The 23,540-nt window shown below is 39.4% G+C and overlaps 1 protein-coding gene across 1 annotated transcript in view; it reads left to right on the top strand.

Moving 5' to 3' along the window:
• Nucleotides 1-23,540, top strand: part of LOC140245365 (dynein axonemal heavy chain 7-like) — a 129,723-nt gene that overhangs the window by 716 nt on the left and 105,467 nt on the right. The window contains exons 2-18 of the mRNA XM_072324942.1: nucleotides 3,234-3,305; nucleotides 4,782-4,890; nucleotides 5,491-5,632; nucleotides 6,324-6,420; nucleotides 6,743-6,926; nucleotides 7,994-8,192; nucleotides 9,321-9,440; nucleotides 10,686-10,869; nucleotides 11,550-11,729; nucleotides 12,520-12,678; nucleotides 13,782-13,895; nucleotides 15,193-15,213; nucleotides 18,350-18,477; nucleotides 19,130-19,433; nucleotides 20,610-20,756; nucleotides 21,271-21,407; nucleotides 22,813-22,960. Coding sequence (XP_072181043.1) covers nucleotides 3,234-3,305; nucleotides 4,782-4,890; nucleotides 5,491-5,632; nucleotides 6,324-6,420; nucleotides 6,743-6,926; nucleotides 7,994-8,192; nucleotides 9,321-9,440; nucleotides 10,686-10,869; nucleotides 11,550-11,729; nucleotides 12,520-12,678; nucleotides 13,782-13,895; nucleotides 15,193-15,213; nucleotides 18,350-18,477; nucleotides 19,130-19,433; nucleotides 20,610-20,756; nucleotides 21,271-21,407; nucleotides 22,813-22,960 — 2,445 coding nt within the window. The remainder of the gene's footprint in view (nucleotides 1-3,233; nucleotides 3,306-4,781; nucleotides 4,891-5,490; nucleotides 5,633-6,323; nucleotides 6,421-6,742; nucleotides 6,927-7,993; nucleotides 8,193-9,320; nucleotides 9,441-10,685; nucleotides 10,870-11,549; nucleotides 11,730-12,519; nucleotides 12,679-13,781; nucleotides 13,896-15,192; nucleotides 15,214-18,349; nucleotides 18,478-19,129; nucleotides 19,434-20,609; nucleotides 20,757-21,270; nucleotides 21,408-22,812; nucleotides 22,961-23,540) is intronic.

The following is a 23,540-nucleotide window of genomic DNA, read 5'->3' as shown; positions in this document are numbered from 1 at the left end:
AGTAGATCTTTGTAGAATCTAGTCATTTATTAAAAACAATGCACATGTCCCCTCAAGCCTCAAGGGGTTGAATTGAACTGAAAGTGATGATTAACGTTAGAATGGCATTTGCATAATTTCTAACTAACTTTACAGAAACACTCTGACTGAAAGTGCAGGGGGGCATTTCATGAAGGAACTTGTCGGATAAAATGTCCGACAAGTCAATTATATCTGACAAGTTCAGAGAAATTAGCCAATCAGACTAAAGAATTTCTCAAAACTTGTCGGATATAATTGACTTGTCAGATATTTTATCCGACAAGTTCCTTCATGAAATGCCCCCCAGATCTCCGCCAATAAATAATTTGCCCGATAAGTTGCAACGTCACCGTTGCAATTTTGCGCCAACAAGGTAGCGCGCGGCATATTTTTCAGCTGCCTTGAACACGCATTGACTTTGAACGCGCATATCGCGTGACGAAATACTGGTTGCGGTGACCGTATTTTGGGAAATTTTCAAGGTGATATATTTTGGGATTTTGTGAAATTCTGAGTGATATTTAACAAAATTAAAATTGAGATTAAGGAAATTTGATATACTGTACAGTATGGGTACCTGTTTTCGAAACTTTAGCATATATCCTTGTTTACCATCAATACTGCACCGTTTTACCTCGCACTTTCGATATGAAGTTGAGCTACAAAGGCCAATAATAATATGCCTTAAACGAATTCCCATTTGAATGCACTCGCGTTCAATTTCTAAGCGATTTCCGTCACGCCGTCGCTGGCATCAGATTTCGACACCCAGCATCATTTTTCGACACAATCACAGCGCGCATCACACAGAAATCACATAGCGCGAACAGTACGCGTACACTGCATTGTGGACGCAAACTAGCACTCATACCGGCGCAGGAACTTGTTGTTTTCTCTATTACGTGTCTTGATATGGGAATGTCGAAATCTGGTGCCACATTCTCAAAGCCAACTCTTCCTATAAGTTTGCTCATTTATCACGAATTCAGCCATGAAATTACTAAATTTGATTATGAAATCAAATATCAAGATTTGGCAAACAAACTGATACTAAAGCAAGATAACCGGCACGGGTGAATTTAATTTTACGGCGATGTATACAAAATGCGTCATATTGTTTTGAACCCCTAAAAATGGCTGACATTAACATTTCTGCTGACACTGTGTTGCTTTTCTCCTAAATATTCTACCGTCGGATTATGATGACAAGTGACAAATGGTGTTTATATAAGACTAGAAATGTGATTGATAACTTGGTTGATTGCTGAAGTCAGACGTTTGTATTGAGTATAAAATTTCATAAGAATTATCTGCTGGGTGTCGAAATCTGGGTCCTGTTGAAAACTGGTGCACTAACGGTATTTCACATACATTGCTGTAGATATGATGTATGTACAATGGTGTATGTATTTAGTTTGAAAAAAATTGCAAAAAAGCTTTAGTGGCCGAATACTGGGGGTGTTACCCTATTTAGAATCTAGATTTCTACCTGAATTACCTACGATGATGCCCAGTAGTAAGGTGAAAACTATAGATTTCTAGAGGACCATTCAAAGGGTTCAGTCCCGAGCCTGAGGAGATCCATGTGATGTATCCACGGGATTATCAGTTTCAATGCAATCTCGATTAAATTTGTTATGCTTTTGCTTCCAGTGCTCATTGAGCTTGGACTTGAAGCTATGTATTATTCACTGATGTTGCCTCGACAGCATCTGCACAAAGGCTTTTCCAATTCCAAGTATTTATACTCTATGACTGAAAGAGTTCAACCTTTTACTACAATTGTAGTTCGACACCTTCCTTTGTACTTGATTTAAATCGGCCAATTTCCCAATAACAATATACAATATATAATCGAAGCCTTTTGTTACGTCATCAACTTCGAGTTGCGCGGCGCGCCTCCCACCAGCACTCAGTAGCAGAAACTAACTAGATCTAGGTAACAAGTTCTAGAGTATGCAAACCTCAAAAAATGTGCAGCTTAACCTCCCAATTTCATTGACCCTACTTGCCTACATATTGTAGGCCTAGATATAAAAAATCCTTCATAATATCCATAAAATTTCCTGGATCATTCTCGACCTTTCGTCCAAATCCGTTCACAACTTTTTGAGTTATTTTGCACAAAAACCAACAAACCAACAAGCAAACGCCGATGAAAGCATACTCCTCCCATGACAGAGGTAGCTACAATGTAGGTCATACAACCTGTACATGAAGGTATCTAGATTCTAGGTCAGCGTTTTTATAGCCATTAGTGGCAATGGCATTAATGCAACATTCTCATCCATAAATAGTGTAACGTGTTAGAGATTTAGATCTAGGTTTCTAGACATCTACTAATAGGTAGGCCTATTTCTAAATTCTAGAGACCACAGTTCTAAACAAACTCTAGTTTTTAGACAACATGCAGCATGTCTGTAGTGTTGGCAACATTACCATACATGTAGATCTGATAGGACTAGGATTTGATGATTTTTGTTTTGTAATAGAATCTAACTTGAATCTTTACACAATGTCAACATTCATTACAAATTGTAAATTTGTATACTACCACTGTAGTCCTGAAGCTGGATTGGATCATGGGCAAGAAACTTGTTACGAATGAACTTTTTATTGTAAAAGTGTCACCACTTTTGCCCCCCCACTTTTTTTACCCCGGAAGTGCGTAAATGGCACTAGAAAGAAATAGATTGAGACCTTGAAGTTTGTGTGCGGTAAGATAATGTTTTTGCGCTGAAGACCTTTTTTTTTTTTTTTTGCTTGTCAGCTGAAGAAACCCGGAAGTGGAATGAATGAGAAAGATGAGCTATAAAGCCTTTTCAGAAGTTGTGCTGAAGGCCCCCCCCCTTTTTTTTTTTTTTTTTTTTTTTTTACTTATTAGCTCATGAAACGCGGAAGTGGCCCCCCCCCCCCCACTTTTGAAAACGCTCTGCAGGCCCTGAATAGTAATCATAATAATGATAATTATAATGATAATGATAATAATAATAGTATACTGTAGTAGTATACTGTACAGTGTACAACTTATACATGTGCATCACTGGTTGACTTTTTTTTGAACTTTTTTTTTTTTTTTTTTTTTAGGTGTAAGGTTCATCCTCCCAAATGCTCTCATGAGTAATTAGGTGTAAATGAATGAGTACGGAATGTAAGACACATGCAAGGAGAAAAGTGATTAACTTTCTCTGTCTTTTCACTCCTTTCTACAGTACCAAGCACCAAGAGCTAACAAAGGCAAGAAACCGGATGATGCCCAGTCGTTTCTACCAACTCTGCCTGCTGTAAGTGCTCAACTTTCATCTGATTTTTGATTTGTTCAACATCTTTTGAAATATCTCTAGTCTCCGTAAGATGTTAATTGGTATACCTCACAGAAACGTGTACAGCGTTTAGCATACAATTGGCCATATATATGCAAAAGTAAACGTTTACAGATCTGTAGGCATGTATAAAAGTCTGATAAATGTTTCTCTGAACTCTTGAAGTTGCAATTTACAACATAATCTACTGCGAAGGACATCCTTACCAGTGGCGGATCCAGAGGAGATGCACCAGATGCGTGCCCCCTCTTTATTTTTTGTTGGAACAAAAGAAATTAAAAAAAAGGGGGCAGCGTGCGCCCCCCTTAATTTTGTAAAGGTGCTTCCCCTTTATAGAATTCCTGGATCTGCACTAGTGCTGCTTGCAGTCTAGATTATTAAATGATTGGTCTCTGACGTGAGATCGAGTTCAAATTGCTGGAGATGCATGCCAGCGTGATACATTGCAGCATTTAGGAGATTTTTTACTTCATCCCGTAAAATGTGATAAAGAGTTGCTGTCATATTGATTCATTAAATGTGCATTTTATTTTATTTTATTTTTATTTTTATTTTTTTTTTAGTGCTTACCTTGAATCAGTGTATTGCCTCCCAAATGCATTTTTGTTTGTGTATCAGAATATTTTTGGTCACTGTTTGGCATATCTGTTTTACACTGTACATGTACCTGCACTGGATTATGAATTTAGAAATTGCATAAAATGCAGATATCATTTCCTCTTTTACAGTGCTATAAGGTACAACAAAAATGAATTGTAATATAAACTTATATTGATTGACATGATGAACAGTGTACGACCATGCCACTTCATGTTTGACCTGAAAACTCTCTCCAGAATTGTTCATGCCAAGCTCTTTATGACAAGTCTTTGTGCACCATTACCTCAGACTTGTATTTGTCAGCCCATGTGTGAGCCCGGGGGCGGATCCAGGAATTCTGTAAAGAGAGAGCGCCTCTACAAAATTAAAGGGGGGGGGGGGGCGGCGCATGCACCCCATTTTTTCTTTTTATTTCTTTTGTTTTAAAAAAAAAAAAGGCGCCCGGTGCACTCCCCCCCCCCTTTGATCCGCCACTGTGATCTGAGTCTTCCATATTGTGTGTATTGCTGCGTCACTCTGTGATGTTGCATTAGTTTGACACATTTTAAACAGAGTGCAAATTGTGTTTCTTTTGTTGTGTATCTTAATTGTACAGAATATTGTTCTGAAAACTTGCAACTATTGTAAAACACAATATTTTCGCTGCATGAAATTTTCATGAGTTGCCCATAACATTCAATGCATATAGACAATGTACATGTAGTGTAGACAAGATCTTTAACGTGCATTTTAACTTCGCGAAACTCAGCTCTCGCAAAATTCGCAAAAATTAAAATGCATGGGAACATTCCTTGTTTTACAGTACCTTTTGTCTATACATGTATGTGTCAATAACAGAAACGCTCCAAGCCTGTTTGGCAGGCCAATCCACCATCATTCATCTTGACTGGCAAACCACCTGAAGAAGAGGTAGAAGATCTGAGTGTTACTGCACAAATAACACCAAGTAAGTAACCTGTTGAATCATGACTTTTCGTGGAAAGCATAGAAATAATGGACTTGCTCTTGGCACACAATATGTTGTTGGCTTTCAATTTTGAGACAGAAAATATGTTTACATTAAATTGGTCCCATTAATTGTTGTATATTATTCTCAAACAGACAAGAGAGACTACCAACCCACTGAATTTGTTTTGTCACTGACCAGCCAGCCAATAAGATAGGCATGCGACAACAAACCATTTTGTGCTCTGCAACAAAATTATTGAGATAGCAACACAGGTGGCACTGTCAACTGTTATTCAGACCTTAAGTTATACATTGTGTCTATGCTCCGTGAATAATTCAAAGCGAAACTGTTGTCCACACATTACCAGACTTGAAGTGTGCTCTTCAAGTTGTTACGCCCTGCGATTGGATATATGAATTGCTCTGCATCCAGCTGTCATTTTTATGTTTGGTCTGTGATTTACTTACACTTTTGTAATTGAAACATCCTCTTGACACAAGTGTTAGCTTTCCTATCATTGTTGCAGCTCTTTGTAATATTCACCATTCCTTGTGTCATAGTTCACCATTATAGTTCTCATCTCTTTTCCCCCGCAAGGAACGCGGAAAGCCCGAACGAGAACCCGCACCAAGTCAAACGAGGCAGAGCAGAATGGAACCAACGGGAACAAAGGCAAGGGCTTCTCTCACCCCAGGAAGGACAGGGAGACCTTCAGGAATGCCCTCGTCAACATCATCATGTAAGTTCAGACCATCTTACACTTGTATTTTAATGTTATGTGTCCCTTTTGCAAAGGCCACAGAATGTTGCATTGTTGAAGGATGATATCTTAATACAATATTGTACATGTATATGAAATCTGGATGGTCACGTACACCTTAGAGTTTTTGAAAAAGAAATGAAAAGACTCCCTAAGTCACTCCAGAATACTTCCTCGAAAGGATGATGGAGAATTATGATTGGAATTTTTCAGAGTCCAAATAAATTCATTAGAAATCTGTACAATTGTTCCCCCTCCATCATTAAGAAAAAAATATATATTCTGAGGAAAGGTCTGATTTACCTACATGTCTATAATATGTGTAAATTTGTACCAGCTTATTAATGGAGTATAACTTTATGGGTTGCCAAAGGGACACACAAAGCTAAAGGATCAAAGAATGTATCATAGTTGTGTGTTTTGTGTAGAATTCTGCAATGTAGTAATATTTCTGTTGACTATCTGTGAGTGAATGCTGCCCCTTTTACTTTTGATAAAATATGAAAATATAAATATAGCAAGGGGATTTAGCAAAACAGTACTTGCTACCACATTGACTACTGCATGCAACAATGATCAAGTTGGTTAAAAAAAAAAAGAGGGGGGGGGGAGATGTATAACCATTGAGAGGACCTGATGTTCTGCATGTATTTCTTGATCATGTTTGTAGGCAAGAAGAAGTCAGTGAAAGACCATCATCCGCTGATGGAGAGCTTCCTCCTCTCTCCAGGACTGGATCTCCTACTGCTGCCGAAAAGGACATTCTGGTAAGATGGGAACTGAAGAGATAGAAAATATCCAGGAGGACTTTTGTGAACGTAAATTATAAGCTGATTTTTTTTTTTTTTCATCTTTGTCAATATGCAATTTTGGAATGAAGATGCATTCAAGAAATGATTGGTTGAAGACAGGAAAATTGCTACTATTGAACTGAGATGAATTTTCTGGACCTTGCAATTCAGCTCTTGAAGACAGTGGGCAAAGTGCCTGAAAAAAAAGAGGAAAATTGGGCAATGAAGCAAATTTGAATGTTTTCCCATTTGTATAATATAATTCAATTATAATTGATTCTTTTGCTAAATCTTGCAGCGCTACTACTACTACATCCACAATGGCATTGACACGGAGCACGTGGCTCCAATGGAGGACTCGTGGCTGGAGAATGTACTCCATCTGGTGGCGGCCGGCCTCAAGGAGGGCCACGGCGAAACCATTGAGAACCTCTCAGACGAGATGAAGGAGGACTATCTCCTCAGTGTAAAGAAGTCCATCGGTTAGTAGCAGCGACACTCTTGGCTTGCAATAACCATTTCTAGTCGATCATAATAGTTGTCAACTGACTGCCTTGAGTACTCAAATATTGAACCATCATCACAGTCAAATGAAAGAGACAAGATAGATGTTTTTCCATTTTGTAATCCTGTAATTCTCATGGACATACACACTATGTGAAACTAAGCGTAGTTTGCTTCCTGATAACTTGTAGAAGTTTGAGCTCTTGGTCACACTACAGACAAAACTATGTGTAGCTTCAGTGATGTAAAATTAGCCATAGTTTCGGTCTTTACTTGAAAAACATTGTAATATGCACGGCAGCATACAAGAAAATGCACAATGTGCGTAAACAACTGGAAGGGATCTATTGTGGCATCACCACACAAAACTAGGTGTACGTACATGCAGTTTCATGAATAGTGAGAAACTTCCCAAGTGCGTTCAGGAAGTTCTGCGAGAAGTTTGCAGTCACACTGCTCAAACTACGCAGAGCAAGATACCAGGTAGTCAAACTATGCGTAGTTTTGTGTAGTGTGACTGTGCCTATCGAGATGGCTGCATCTGGTTCAAGTGTAATAACTGAGCATACCTTTGACATTGCAAAGACCATGCAAAATATTTTCTTGCCTTTGGTAATAAAACAAACAAAGGTCCTTTGCCTTGGATACCCATGACCCATGCTGGCAAGATATATTTCTCACTTCACTTCCAGATGCCAGATATTGGCATAGTAAAATTGCAAGCAAAACAAAGACACTGGCATGCTGAGCATGGTATATGCTATAGACCCCACAGTATGTACACCATGTAGCTGACAATAAATACAGGCTGTACCTTAAATAGATTCAACCAGGCACAACACAATACATGAAAATAAGATTCCTGACATTCACAAAAATGTGGATATAAAGTATTCACAGAAATTCCCATCTGAACTACAATTTAGAGAAACATGAATAACCATAAAAAAAAAAAAGCAAAAATAGACTTCAGGTAGAACTTTCATTGGTCCTCTACATCAAATGACACCTTGTTAAGTTTCAGCTGTACATTGTTAATCTACAGTTGACTTCGTCCTGCGTGACCCCCGTGAACGGGATGATGACAAGCAAGAGGAGCTGATTCCACACCGGGCCGAGCTCTCCGTGGTACCCAAGCCCTGGAACAAGGCCTTTCTCACCTCCCAGGCCAGCATAGTCCAGGAACTGGACATCACCAACCCCACCATGCTGCAAGTCCTGGAACTTTGGCATGTCTCCTTTGGGTAAGTTCATACAAAATTAATAGTGAATGGTCACGAGTGCGATGGTACAAGATTTCGCACGAGGTGAAAGATAGAGGCACTCTATTCAACGAGGCGAAGCAGAGTTGAATAGTGTGCCTCATCTTTCACCGAGTGTGAAATCTTGTTCCATTGCTCGAGTAAAGACCATACACTATTTGTTTAATACAACACCGCCAACGTCAACAGAAGTGGTCCACACAGATTCTTGAAGTTAGCACAGAAATGGCAGCCATTTTCTGTGAAAGACGAATGAGTAGCCTCACAGTCACCATGTAAGTATATATGCATAGCCGATCAGTCGAAGTTGTTTCCAAAAATGAGTGACAAAAGTACACGCAGCAAATGTTTGTTGTTGTGACATGAGCCATGCGATGGAACAAAAACTTCATGTCAATCGTGAGTTTTACACGGGAGTCAATGGAAATTGGTGACGTCAGCCATGCGCTATCCATTTTTGCTCAAACAAAATTGCATGGTTGACAGCCACAGCGTGCGATGGAACTTTTATAAACAAAATGCCATGTGATGGGCAATCGACCAATCGGATAGCTACATTCTAATTAGGTGTTGTATAATATACAAATTGTATTGTATTCATCCATTTATGGTATTTTATCACAAGTCTTAGTGGTATGTACTTAGCCTTGTTTTACTTGAACTTATCAAAACTTCCATATGGGTTGACAGAAATGTATAATAAAAAGTAGAGAGTCATTACACACAATTGCCAACTCACTGTCAACCTCTCATCACATACTGTGTAAGCTGTTATTTTCATGAGGGTTTAACTTTCGCGAATTTTGTGAATTACTGTTGATCCGTGAATTTAACAACATGCAAAAATGTCGCCATGCACTAGTGTAATAGTGCACTTATGATAGCCTTGGTATCAATTCGCGTAAACAACACCTTGTTATAATGTCTGTGTCCTGATTCGCAAAAATATCTGTACGCCAAAATAACAGCTTATACGGTACACTCTTGCACACATGCTGCAATATATTTATGCCGAGATACATATTCTATGTACTCAGAAACCCCCCCCCCCCCCCAGAATTTCAAGAGGTGATCTGAGCACTGCGCAAATTACTTTTGATCTCTCAACAGAAACCTGCGTCTGGTCGACGTCCAAGAGTTCCACCAGAAGACGACTTCCATGGAGCTGCCTTTGTTTCAGACCCTGGTCATGAGACACATTGAGGGAGCTAAGGAGAAGCTGCTCAAAAAGTAAGAATATTTTATTCCTCTTCTTGTGCCCTTAAAGGACAAATACACCTTTATTGCCGTAAGGAAGGAGAGAATGCAGCAATATCAGTAGAACGTGTCAGAGAAAGTTTGAGAAAAATTGGACAATCTGTTCAAAAGTTATGAATATTTGAAGTTTCTGGCATTGCTGGATTAGAAGACTAATACAGCTTGTGATGTCATGTGCGTAGAACAATATCAAGGAAAGTATCAGAAAATTCAACATATTTCCACTTTTCTCACATAATAATAGAGCACTACAACTTGGCTTTTTCAGAAGGCAGGGGGGAATAATATTACCTGAAACATATGTCAGCAGCAAGTCAAAGGAGTGTGTATTTTTTCAAGACATTTTGTGGAATTCTCTGTATATTTTCCTTACATTGTTCTATGCATGTAACATCATACTCTGTAGTAGTCTTCTTATCCAGCAATGATTTTACAAAACCTTTTAAAGATTCATAACTTTTGAACAGATTGTCTGATTGTCCTCAAACTTTTCATGATGTGTTCTACTAATATTGCTGCATTTACTGTGTCCCTATGTATATGAAGGTGGACTTGTCCTTTAACCCTTATGTACCCTGACACTTAGCTGAACTTGCTTGGCTGTGTCGCCATCATTTAGTAACCCACCAAAGCTTGACCTTCATAGTTGTAGATTAACAAGCCCTCTCAGGTGTAGTGATATTCCGAGTCCAACAGAAATATCATAGGTGTTCGATAGGTAGTCTCTGTTATTCAGCATTTAGTTTCCAGACATATGTGCCACTTGGCAAAGAAAGTGGTCTAGCATAAGTGCCAATTGGTGTGCAAGGCTTAGAAAGGGTTAAGAAGCATTTATGAGATAACCGCTAGCACAGTGATATAACTAGTCAATACATTACAAAGAACGGAATACTGGTTATATTGTTGATAAGAATGTTGCTGCTGCTACTACTACTACTACTACTACTAACTACTACTACTACCACTACAACTGTACTACTTCTACTAGTACTACTACATAACTACTACTGCTACTACCACTACAGCTACTACAACTACTACATATTACTACAGGGTACTACTACTACTACTACTGTAACAATAATATTACCACTACGACATTAACTACTACTACAAATGTCAGGATTACAGACTGACATTGTTTTGAAAATTGATACAAACCAAAGCAGATTTTTGGATACTAAAAGTCTTGTGCTTTTTTTTCTTGTCACTCACAAGGTGGTTCCCAGAAGTGCAGAACATCTACTACCAGGGCAACCGGCGCAAACTGGTGCCCAGCAACCACAACGGCAAGAAGCTGGAGGCATTCTTCAACTGTGCTGCCACACTGATGACCCAGCACCTCCAGGAGCTCTGCCTTGACTCCATGGACGATTTCACCGGCCTCATCTGTCAGGCTCCGGTGAGATTCAGCCGTCCCTTTCAGCTTTGCTTTTTTTTTTTTTTTTTTTTTTCCATTTTCCGGGGTAATAATAGTCTGTAAAGCGCATTGAGATACTTGACAAGTGTGAAATGTGCTATATAAAACCAGCTATTGTTATTATTATTATTATTATTATTATTATTATTACTATTATTTTTTTTTTTCTATCATGGAGGAATAGAATGTGAAATAGAAGAAACACAAAATCAAACCAAACTACCCCCACCCCCCCCCCCAAAAAAAAAAGAACAAAAGGATAGAAAAGAAGGAAAACTGATCATACTTCCTTATTGCTTGCACATTTAAAGTTCTAGAAAATAATCTAGTTTTTATGCTATGGATGTCCAACTGGCTTGCCCATGAAGAATATTGCATATCTTGTCATTCCCATTCTTTAGTGGGACATATATTTTTACAAAAGATGTTCTTGCCAACGACCCCTTCCCAAGTGTACTCAGATACTAGGCCTTACGGATCATGATTGTGATCCTAGGAAGCTAGCAAAAATCATAAAAAGAAAACCAACAATACCCCAACAATGACAAAAATGAATTTTCAAAGTTAAATTTTGTTTGTAATCAAGTCAGAGAAGGTGTATCATGATGTGCACCAGCAGTTTTAGTAATGATTTTCCTCATTTTCCTTCTCCCCTGTACAAGACATCCACCCGTGCCTTTGAGCACCCTGGCTTCGTGATTCGCCTTGTGCTGGACGGCAGCGACATCAAGTTTGAGCCCACCTTTGCCGACTTCGAGGTCGTGCTCCTCAACGTCTACGATGTCATGATCAAGGCCGTGAGCGTGGTTCCGAGGGTGGAGACCAAGCTGTACTCAGAATGGGTGAGTGACAAAAGATGGTGGATTGCAGTGGCGGATCCAGAGGGGGACACACAGGGCGCATGCCCCCTCTTTATTTTTTGTGAAAAGAAATTCAAAAAAAAATTGGGGAGGGGACACATGCCCCCCCCCCCCCTTTAATTTTGTAAAGGCGCCTCCCCTTTACGGAATTCCTGGATCCGCCTCTGGATTGAAAGGTCCAGTTGATAATCTTTTTGATTCTGCTGATAATAATTGAACTTCTATTGTGCTATGTGACTCACTTATTTATAAAATAATAAAAAAAATGAAGGAAAGTTTAATTGTACGCTTCTGGCTTCAGAGGGAAAGAGCATTACTATGACAGGTATTAGCTGCCATCAAAAGAGTAATCTACTGTATGAGTTGTTATTTTGGCATACAGATATTTTCGCGAGATGTTGTTTTCGCGAATTGACACCAACGCCATCGTAATATACTAGCCATTGCTGTTGCATGGCGACATTTTTCATGTGTTGTTAAGTTCGCAATCCAACTGTGATTCGCGAAAATTAAACCCTTTCAAAAATAACAGCTTATACAATAATATTCCTGTGTATATTGCGCCTCGCAATGTCTACACCTTGTGAGCTGTCAATTCCATGTCCTCTTAGTGTGCTAAATGCTTATTATCCATTTGTGTTTGTGTGTACAGTATGTATGTGTAATACAGCATTCAGAAAAAAAAAAAACCCAAACAAAAAAGGAAAGTAAAGACAATGGCAACTTGAGTTTGTGTCGTTGACCATTCCATTGTATGTGGTGACCATTCCAGAGTGGCCCAAAGTCCAAGGCCACGCTGCGTCCCATCATCCTGGAGGAGATTCTGGCTGACCACAAGGCCAAGATTAAAGAGATCATCAAGCGGGAGAGCGAGCAGCCAAAGGATCACCTCAAGATCTACGACAAGTACATGTTCCTCATCAACAAACAGGTAAGCCACACAGACCTGCGCCCCCCTCCCAACTCTAGAGGACAGAGCTCGTGCTCGTGTGACCTCACAGAAGGGCCATCACGATCAGAGCTCGGCTGATTTTATTGTGTGAATGATGGTTGATCATTTGTTGACTCTTTGGTGATATTTTTTTAATAGTGGAATTCAAGCCGTAGCTTTGTGGCAAGTGGATGATGGGTGAATGATTTTGGGAATGGAAGAATAATGCAGGATGATTTGTAGCTGTCATTTGTCATGTTATAGACATGATGCAAATGATGTTCCAATCTGAAAATTCACTTTGATTGAAGAGAATCTTGCTGCCAAATGCTAGCTACCGATGGAATGCTATACACTGTCAGTTATCGCCCTGTATTATGATACTCACTTCTGACATATTCCTTGCTATACGTGGAGATGTGATTTACTTTGTATTTTTTTGTCGGATCATGCAAGTTACGTGCAATATCGTTCTGCTGTGGATAGCATCTTTTGTCAATCTGTGCACATTCAACTGTAGATGTATGCAATTCATGTTACATAGATATGACAATTTGCTGATAAGCAGCACTACTGGTTTGCATTCCTCACCTACTGGCACAGATACCATGAAACTATTACCATTGATAACTATAGAGGTCATCTGCTCTCACATGGGATTGTGGTATTGTTATGCCTATAGTGGGTTGTTTAACTTAGAGGTGGGCTAAGTTTGTTATTTTTTTAAAATCTGTTTATTTTTATGGGGGGGGGGGGGAATGAACAGAGAAGCAGTGAAATATCTTGCCAACTTACAGCTACTGTATGTATGCGTCTGGATAGTTCCAACCGTGTGATTGATGTGAGTACATCTGTACTATAAAATCAGAAATAATCATGGCACAAAATTTCCGCAAATTGAAGCTGATGGCCTTTTTTTGTGACATCAAAATTTTGCGACTGGTCCTGGCACTCAATGCATATAGTGTAGACAAGAAGTACTGTGTGCATTTCAATTTTGCAAATCTTGGCTCTCTCAAAATTAAAGTGCACATGAAAATTTTTGGTTTCACAGTTCATGAAAGCAAACAAACTAATATCATTTGATTGATCTTTCTCCGCAGGCCGATGCTGATGTTGAGCAGTTCATGCAGGAGGAACACACATTTGATGAGTACACCAAGGAGGTAGAGAAATACCACCAGCTGAACGAGGAGATCATGTTCCACACACGCAAGGTTTGTCCCGTGGCAGAGATGCCAGCCATTACTTTTATTGCAGTAGGTTGTACCGATATCTTTTTGTTTTGTTTTTGCGAAAAATACTGCAGGTTTTTTTTTTGATAATGGAAAGTACTGTCTTCCCAGGTTGTATTGTTATGCATATCTATTGCAGGAAAGCCTGTTTTTATTCTATTCTTTTTTTGTTTCCTCACCAAAAAGGCACCCTTTTCAGCCCTGGAAATACTGCAATGCTGTTTACAATGTTGACATGTCTGGCTTTTTCCGAAGACTCTTTAGAGAGTAAACTATAGGCCCTTACAAGAAAAATGAATAAACAGACAAAAAAATAAACAAACAAACAAACAAACAAACAAACAAACAAACAAAAAAACCATGCAAATTTTAATTGCCAGAGCTCATGCATTTGGTAACTCAGCAGGAAAATGAAATATTTAACATCACAAAGCAAAATAAAACAGAAAAGGGGCAAAACATCAGCATGCAAGAAGACACAACTAGTTGACATATTTGTTAAGGATTGTTAGATACTCAATTGGTGAAATCATTCGGAGGCCAAAATATATTAGATCTCATATTTTCCCACTTAAATGGCCTATATATTTTTTGTTTTGATTTGTTTCTTTTTATCTGTAATTTTTCCAATCCCTCAAAAATCCAACACATTTTGTGTCATCATCTTTTTGTTCTCTCTCTCTCTCTTTCATATTTGGACAGTCAGGTAGAGCTAAGATTGGAAATCACCCTGTCTTTTTTTTTTTGCAGACTACTGCCACAAAATTATAGCAAAACCCGCAACCACATGCCTGTCATTTATAGTTGTGTAGCCATTGTATCAGTGAAATTATGTTGTATTTCTGACCAAGGTGTGCATGTTTTAGGTAATAGCGAGAGTTTATCTTGTCCCTGATATGAAGTCTAAGATATATTCTGCAGTATCTTTGTTTCCAGGGACTCCATCTTATTCCGAATACGGCCAAATACTGTATACGCCATATATTTAGCGAGTCTAAATTTTTGCAAATCAGGACTTCTTGACGATTTCGCGAATGGTTGAATTCGCAATCGTGGAGTGCTGTACTGAAATGTATACATGTGCGCCACATTCATATCGGGATCAGAGTCATTATTTTTGCGTGTCTTTAATTTCGCGAATAGCACCTGACTCGCAAAATTCGCGAAAATATAAACCTCGCAAAATATTCAGTGTATACAGTATCCAAAGGCATGATGGAGCTTGTGATATGTCATGTTTAATGCATGCTACTTCAATTTCTCTGACATATTTTTGTAGGATGGAGCCGACCAACGAAAGGTTTGTCCTGTTCTTACTATCTGAAGTGCATAACCTCACAGTTGCCGCCTCTTCATTATGTCAATAATGCTGTGTCCTCACTAACCCAGTGTATCCCACATGTGTCCTTATATCAGTCATTGTCAGCTTTTGTGCGAGTTCTTCATTAAGTGGTGATGAAGCATTTGCATAATGATGCTTTGTGGAAACCATGAGTCTGTAGAACCACTTGAAGCCTCCTCCCCCCAATTTAAAATTTCAAATAGAAATTTTGCATTTATCAACAGATCTCTCAAATCATTCTCATTAGCAGTGGAGAAGTCAGTGTAGGGCAACAGACTCCTAAACTAAAACCTTGAGATGGATGATCACTGGTTCAAAGACACTTCCAAATGAAGATTACAGTTCATCATCTAAATGCATTGACACTTTCAATACCTGAAGTCTGCAATGAATATCAAGTTCTAGTAATGGCTTTACCAGTATTGCAATGTCTTGCCATCAGTATTTCGTAGTGTCAGAGCTGATCGTTGTCAGCGTTTCACATGATCATGATTATCATATTGTGTCAGTGAAGATATTGGTGTGTAGAATGTACGTGGCTGACCATCATGTGTGTGGCTTGTCCTTGTGGGTGGCATGAACCTGTTTTTCCCTGAGTTTTCTGCTTCACTCTTTCCTCTTTCATACTATCAAAGGCAAAACATAGTTCTCATAAGGGCTCAGAATTAATATTTCCACCATTTTGAATATGCTTGTGATACATCAAAAGGATTGAACTATTATCAAGGAACTTGTCTGGCTGATATGATTTACCAGTGAGGGTAATGAGTTGCTCTGGAGTGTTTTGAGATCAAAAGAGTAAAATAATTTCACCCGTGTACATACAGCACAACTTTGATTCCCAAAAGCCCTCCACTTTCAGAAGTGAGTAGGTAGAATGCTACGTGATGATTGTGTGTACCTTAGCGATCATATTTCCCAAGAGGCTGCATGCATTTCACTCTCATTCAGAAGATCGATGGATAATACTAAGACCTGATTTGTTGATTATCGATAATCGATTCTAAAACATTACGTATAGCAACCACAGTTGAATATGTTCTAAGATTGTAATGCTGTCAGCGTACCTTTTTGGCCTGTATATTTTTTTTTCTGGTTACCCAACTGAAATTTTGTTAATCACAGCATTATATGTAGTTGTAATATATTCCCATATTAAAGCAAAAAGCAACTGTTTCTGCAGGCGTATGGAAACATATGTTTTACCTTCAGTGTTGGCGTGTCACTCACTAATAGCTCCTTATTTCTCCCTCAATCTTCATCTCAGTATCTTGTATCTTGTCTCTGGGTCCATGTATTTCATCTCATGCCACTGATTGCTTTGTGTATGTCAAGTTGAGAGAAAAACACCAGTTGCTATGAAAGAACACCAAGGGAGAAATACACAGTGTCTCTGATGAAAAATATAAATATTTGCATGTAAATTTGATGAAGATATCCTCAGATTCTGAATCATTAATTGGATACCTCTTGTCACTCATCTTGTACAGTTTTCATGTACAGTTGAACCTCTCTTATCCGGCCTCCCTTTATCCGGATCTCTCTATTATACGGACGCAATCTCGCCGTGATTTTTTTTAATAATTACGGGAGGAAAGGGGGATTCCCAACTCAATCTAACAATGGCGACCTACAGTCGACTTTGCCGAGTACGGTTTATTTTCAAGATCTACTTGATACATTTCTTAATAATTATTTAGGTAAATCATTCCAAGAATTTATAAAAGAAAATGATTTCATTCTTGCAAACACGAACCTCTATTTTGGGGTCTCTTACTGAGTGTAACAATGAAAAGGTTGCAGTATACACATTACTACATGTGGTACTACAATGGGCTACATCAGTACATGTGTATGTATATGTAAAGCATTGAGTCTCCCGTATCCGGCCAAATCCCTTATCTGGATGAGCCCCGGTCCTGACTTGTCCGGATACAAGAGGTTCAACTGTATTGTTTTCGACTCCCGTTTGGATTTGGTAATTTTTCTAGCCAGGATGAATTCCATAATGTCTGTTCAGTGTACATTTTATCAGTTGCTTTGTCTTGTAGTTGTTTGTTGGTGGCGTACTAGTCTCAAAGCTTGTCAACAGAGACAGAAATTTAGTTATTTCAGCAAAACGAGTTGTAACCTGTACATATGCAGTATGACTGTATATGTGCAGGAGCAATAACTGAAGCACTCATTAACACTCTTCATAGCTACACTGTACTAACATATTTCCTGAAGCTGTGATTGAAAAACAAGCCTAGATTCTGCCAACTTGACCAAATACGTTGAACCTTGTGTGACTTTCATTTTCCAGATCTTGTTGATGATACATAAGAATTCAGACAGAAACAAAATGAACAAAATATTTTACATAAGAAGCAGAACAGTTAAGTACATGACTTGAAATGAGCTCTTAGCTAACTCTGTGTGTCTTGGTATGTCCATTACGTCTAATTTTTGTGTCATTGTAACCAGCTATAGTGCATACATTGTACCTGTGTTCATCTAACATGACATGTAGCTACTTGACTCCAACAAATTACTAATTGTCACAAAGTAGTGTAGTACTGTGTATTTTGCAGTTGGCCATAATACAGAATGTCATGTAGATCTTGTGTAGCATTGTACATGGATGGCAGCTGCATTGGCTCTAATAGCAAGTTGTACTGTGTAGTGCTATATTTGGCGTTGCTGAATGGGCAGCGTTTATGACATTGTAAACGAGCAATATCTGCCAATAAGTGCAATTCATCACAGCACCAGCATAATGTAAACAGGTACACAAATAAGGGTTTTTACAACAGAATTGGCATAGTAGCAATCAAATATGTGATTATACAAGTTGTAGTTGTCAAGTGCAAAGTAAAAGAAGGTATTAAATGTTTTGTTGTATCACTTTGTCATCATCATCATCATCATTTTTTTTTGGGGGGGGGGAGCAAAAAAAAAGTTAGTGCAGGTGGAGTTTTGGGGTTTAAGATTCATTCATGATTCCTCATGCAACGCGGGAATCAAGGTCACAGTGGTTGTTGTTTGGGATTTTTAGAATCAAGAGCAGGAGTCTTTTGATTGGTGTATCCCGATGGGTCTTGTCTTCACTCAGGTGGTGAGACTGGGGATGTTTGAGCTGCACTGTGATGAGCTCATCAGGGCGCTGTCCAAGCGGTCCGAGGCGCTCATGGAGAGACTGCTGGCCCGGATGTGCAAGGACCATGCTGATGCCAACCGCAAGTAAGTCAGCTTTTCTGAGAACAAAAACCTGAGATGACGTTTCATGTGTGTCACAGACAGATGAAGACGTGTTCCCTTGCATGCACAAAATATGTACTTTCTACCATTGTTAAAGCTATGAAATAGCTGTAAGGCAGTGATTCATATTTAAAGCCAATTTACTTATCAGTCAAAACTACAAATTGCATTTTCTCTAAACCTGAAAGCACAGTGACTTGTAATATGTTATTATGCTTAACTCATTTACGTATTTGTAAAGTACCTGTAGATCAGGGCCCCGTTTCATAAAACTTGTTATCAGTGACAAGTTGTGATGGTTGTTACAAACTACTGAAATCCTTGCATCTGATTGGCTGAGAGCAAATTTGTCATAGAAATGTGGCAGATGTCACTGATAACATATTTTATGAAACGGAGCCCAGATCTGAATGTAATGGTGTATTGATCTGCAAACTAGCTGCTTGTAAAGACTAGAACCAGGTGGGAAAAGTGATATGAATCTGCTGGATCTTGACGATCGCTTAATCAATGGGTAGCATCAATAAGTTATTCATTCACAACTGACTGCTTACCACACAAGAGGATGGAATCATTTGCTGGTCACATCATGGATCTTGATTGATATTTGCCTCCACCCTCGCCCCATCCGCAGGCTGTGTGAGGAGTATGAGGCGATCGCAGAGAAGGCCCTCACCACGCCGCCCAACACTGAGAAGCTGATGGAGCTGCGGGCGTACATTGAGAACGTGGAGAAGAAGACAATCCATGAGCTGGAGAAGGACCTGGTCAGCAGCCGCGACCGCCTGGCCTTCCTCGTCGACTATGCCTCGTTCTCGCCGGCCGAGATCCGCCTCAACAGCAGCACCTTCCAGTGGCACGGCCGCATGCCGGAGATCTTCGAGGAACACAAGACGATCGTGGACGAGAAGACCGGCCAATACCAGGAAGGCCTCAAGGTAAGGTGGTTGGAAGGGAGGGCAGAGGAAGGGGGGGGGGGCAGCTAGAGGAAGGGAGGGTAGAAGATTAACCTGCAAGGAACTCTTGATCACTGTCTTTATTACCAGTTCCTCAAAGGAGAATGACACCCAACAAGATATATCGTTGCTGGGGTGACAAGACCTTGTATCTCAAATTTTAGTGAAAATGACTTTTTTGCATTAGTGGTCAAATAATCGGTTAAGTGATGTCCTGTCCAAATCCCAGCTGTCTTACCCCAAAAATGAAGCCACCACGGCATGACAAAGGAACGGCTATCCCATTCAGTATAGTGCTTTGGCCGCCATGTTTTTTGGCTCTCCTGAACATTTGACATTTTTGAGATACGAGGTCTTGTCGCCCCAGCGACGATATAATGATTGAGTGAATGGAACAGTATCAGTAAAACACAGCAGTGGAGTTTGAGGAAAAATTGGCCTCAAGGTAAGGTGGTTGGAAAGGAACACAGAAGAATGGAAGACAGAAGAAAGGAGCCAGAGTAGAAGAAACCTGTGTGGAACTCTTGATTTCTGTGATCATTTACAGCTCCTTAACCCTTCAGCAACTGAAAATTTGGTACATAATGGCCTACATGGTTTCCTAGAAAGTACAGCAATATTGTGCTCCTTTTGACAACTCTCTAAACTATGTGAACTACATTGCAACTCACTGCATGTTTATTTTTGTCTGTCTGTGACCCCTTTTGTAAGTTATGTTTTGTTGAAACCCTATTAAGACTTTATCGAGAGAATGGTGTGACAAAAATAATTCTGACATACTTTTGTTGACCATTGACCTCTTTCAAATTACATAATCATGTATTCTATATAGAAAAAAAATGGTAAAGCATAAAACAAACAAAAAAATAGGATGGGAGGTTTCAGGAGTTTTAGGGAGTAGTGAGATGTGCGGTTTCGGGTGGTTCAGTTACTAATGGGTTAAAGCACAATTTCACACGACCTTTGAGTTGATCGTGATTGATGGAGTCAACCAGATAAACAGAGTGGTTATGGTTTTATCTATTATAGGAGATAACATCACATTTCCATTGGTAAAAGAATGAATCATCCCCATCAAATTTGAATGATGTGAAATGTGGTAGCCAGTCAGTGTTTTGATGATCGGTGATTTGAGCCTTACGTCCCTCTTGCCCTCAGTTACGTCGCGAGCGCTTTCAGGAGGAGCTGGACGGCTACACCAAACAGCTGGAGGAGTTCCAGACGTTTGGGGATTTGTCTGAGGTCAACCGCTACCTCAAGAAGGCACAGGCCCTGAGTAACAGGCTGGAGGCAGCCGCTGAGAAGGTAGGAAAGAACCCCATGTTTGTCTCATCAGCACTGTTGCTGTACTATCAACACAGAGAACTTTGAGTTGTCTCACAGTTTTGGTATTCCACTCAGCATGATTGAAACAGCAGAATAATCAAAATCATTTTGGATGCATTGGACTACTACTGAGCTCATGCATTTAGACATTCAGGCAGATGTTTTACGCGAGACTGCGTAAGAAAAAAAGAAATTTAATAGTAAAGTTACATATTTAGCCTAACAAAACAGTGTGTAGGAAATTAGTATCAAGTACAGGTCATCTTTTAACCCCCATCATCATCATTCATGTAGATATGATGACAAGCATTTGTTATTTTTTTTTTTTTTTTTGTGAAGGCACTCTGGCAGATATACACATGTACTGTCTGATGAAAGTTGAACCATACTTATCTGAACTCTGATGGTGTGCCTGTATATCCCCAATCATGCTCTCTGTAGAATCCTATGATAAACCAACTACATAATGGCGTTTCTCTTGCTCTCCACACAGATTGAGGCTTTCAACACGGAGGAGGAATCCTTTGGCTGGCAGACATCTGCCTACCCCCAGAAGAACAGCATCCAGTCCACCTTGGGACCTTACCTCAAGCTGTATGAAACCACTGTGGAATTCAACACCAAACACAAGTGAGTTACAGATGGCATTGTCCCACACATGCATATTATGTGATCCTGCATCACTAAACCAACAAAAAGTCGCCAGACCCAGATTTTCAGTTTAGGGGAGATTCTAAAAGCACTGGCTGTAAGCTTTAAAGTGATGTATAACTCAGTGCAAGTGGAGTTTCCTAACCCATTTAATTAATGGAAAGAAAGTACACACTCTATAATGAAAGAGGCTTTGAAATTTAGGGTCTATTCAAGTGCTTAATCCTCACCAAGCTGTGCTCTGCACAATGAATGGGACAAAAAACAGGATGTAAAACTCCAGGGTAACCACAATGAAGGGATAATCAGATTAAGCTGAAATCTTGCACACTCTCTCACCACATGCTATTTATTAACTGATACTACAGTACCTGGTAACTCTCAAAGCAGTAGCATCATCCATTCAAACCATTCTTAGAGTTGAAAGTGAAGGGTGTGTCTAGGGCTTTAAAGAAATGAAAAGGAGTCTTTAGAACTTGGTATTGCATAATCACGCTAGTCTACAATATAATATTGAAAAAAAAAACACCCAACAACAACAACAACAACAAAAATCCAAATTTCCCAGTCATTTTATGATCCCAAACTTTAGAATTATGCAGAAGAAGAATCACTCTTCCTGAAGGAAAAAACAACAACAAACAAAACTTGAAATTGGTTGAGCTATTTCACCTATTTTGAATCCTCACGTAAAATCCGAGCGTGCGACTCTCTGTTGGTTTTGTGCTACACGTTCACATATACCTAGGGGTTCAGGATCAAGCTTTTGGCACCTCCCTGATGATGCAATCCCATTTTTTGAAAGTTAAAAGGACATGAATAAAATTGTACCACGCTTGTATATGCAATGCAGTATGTAGACCCACAATGCCTCAGCTTTTGAAATCATGAAACTCATCAAACTCAAAACCACATCCAGATGTCTTCAAATAATGTACTAATGCCGATGCTCACTGCACATGGTATTCAAATTCAAAACACAATGAGTGATGTACCCCTAGGGGAAATCTCATTTCTGTGTCTATATTGAGACAGAGTTAACCTATCATTGAGGATTTGAACAAATCAGGTAAATTCCCAGAAAGGATGGACCACAAATTCAAATCATGTTGATGAAAGTTAATGAAATCCTTATTACACATGTTCCCATCATGTGAGACCTACATGTACGATTTTGCATGAAAGTTGTTATCATTATTTGCAAAGAAAATCATCAGGGATAATTCACATTTATAAACTGTGCATAATATTCGGAGGCTTCCACCAAAGTCATGGAAAACAAAAAGAATGATCTTTTAGTGAACATGTGAGGTACAGACAACCAGAAAATGACACATTCAGTGCAAACTTTCTTTTTTTTTTTTTTTTTGCTCCTGTGTGACAGGGCGTGGATGGAGGGACCCTTCTCTGACGTCAACCCAGACCAGGTGGATGCAGACATTGGGAACTACTGGAGGACCCTGTACAAGCTGGAGAAGCAGTTCTCTGAGGTTCCCACGGCAAAGAAGATTGCGGAGAAGGTCAAAGACAAGGTAAGACGTAGCATAGTAAGCAAAGAGCTGGGTATGATGATGATGATGATGATGATGATGATGGTGATCCACAGCATTTGTATAGCACCATACAATTATATCTGTTATAGAAACATTCAAAGGCGCAGACTCCTCCAAGAGAGTTAGCAATTGAATGCCTCGTGAAAAAATGTGAGTCTTGAGTGAGGCTTTGAAGTGATCCAGTTTGTCAATTTCACGGAGAAGATGGGAGAGAGTTCCATAGGCGAGGAGTGATGGAGGAAAATGTCCGGTCACTATATCCCTTACAATGTGTAATGGGCATCTGGAGAGTATGGCCAGATGAATGAAGGCCAGGGCGAGGCTGCTGTCGCTAGATTACAGAAGACAAGTATCGCAGGGTCAGACCATGAATGTATGGTAAGTATCGCAGGGTCAGACCATGAAAGTATGGTATGCAGGTATATAAAAGATCAATGACAGGTTTCAACAAGAATGAAATATCAGACTGCCAGTTTCAATAAGAGGGAAAGTGTACTTCTCACAAAAAAGAAAGAAATTTTGTGTAATTATCTTTTATATTTTCTGTACATTGTTGTCC

Source organism: Diadema setosum, chromosome 22 (genome assembly GCF_964275005.1).
Source record: "Diadema setosum chromosome 22, eeDiaSeto1, whole genome shotgun sequence".
In the NCBI taxonomy this organism is placed as follows: domain Eukaryota; kingdom Metazoa; phylum Echinodermata; class Echinoidea; order Diadematoida; family Diadematidae; genus Diadema; species Diadema setosum.
The sequence above is the reverse complement of the archived record's forward strand: the minus strand, read 5'-3'. Positions and strand labels throughout refer to the sequence as shown.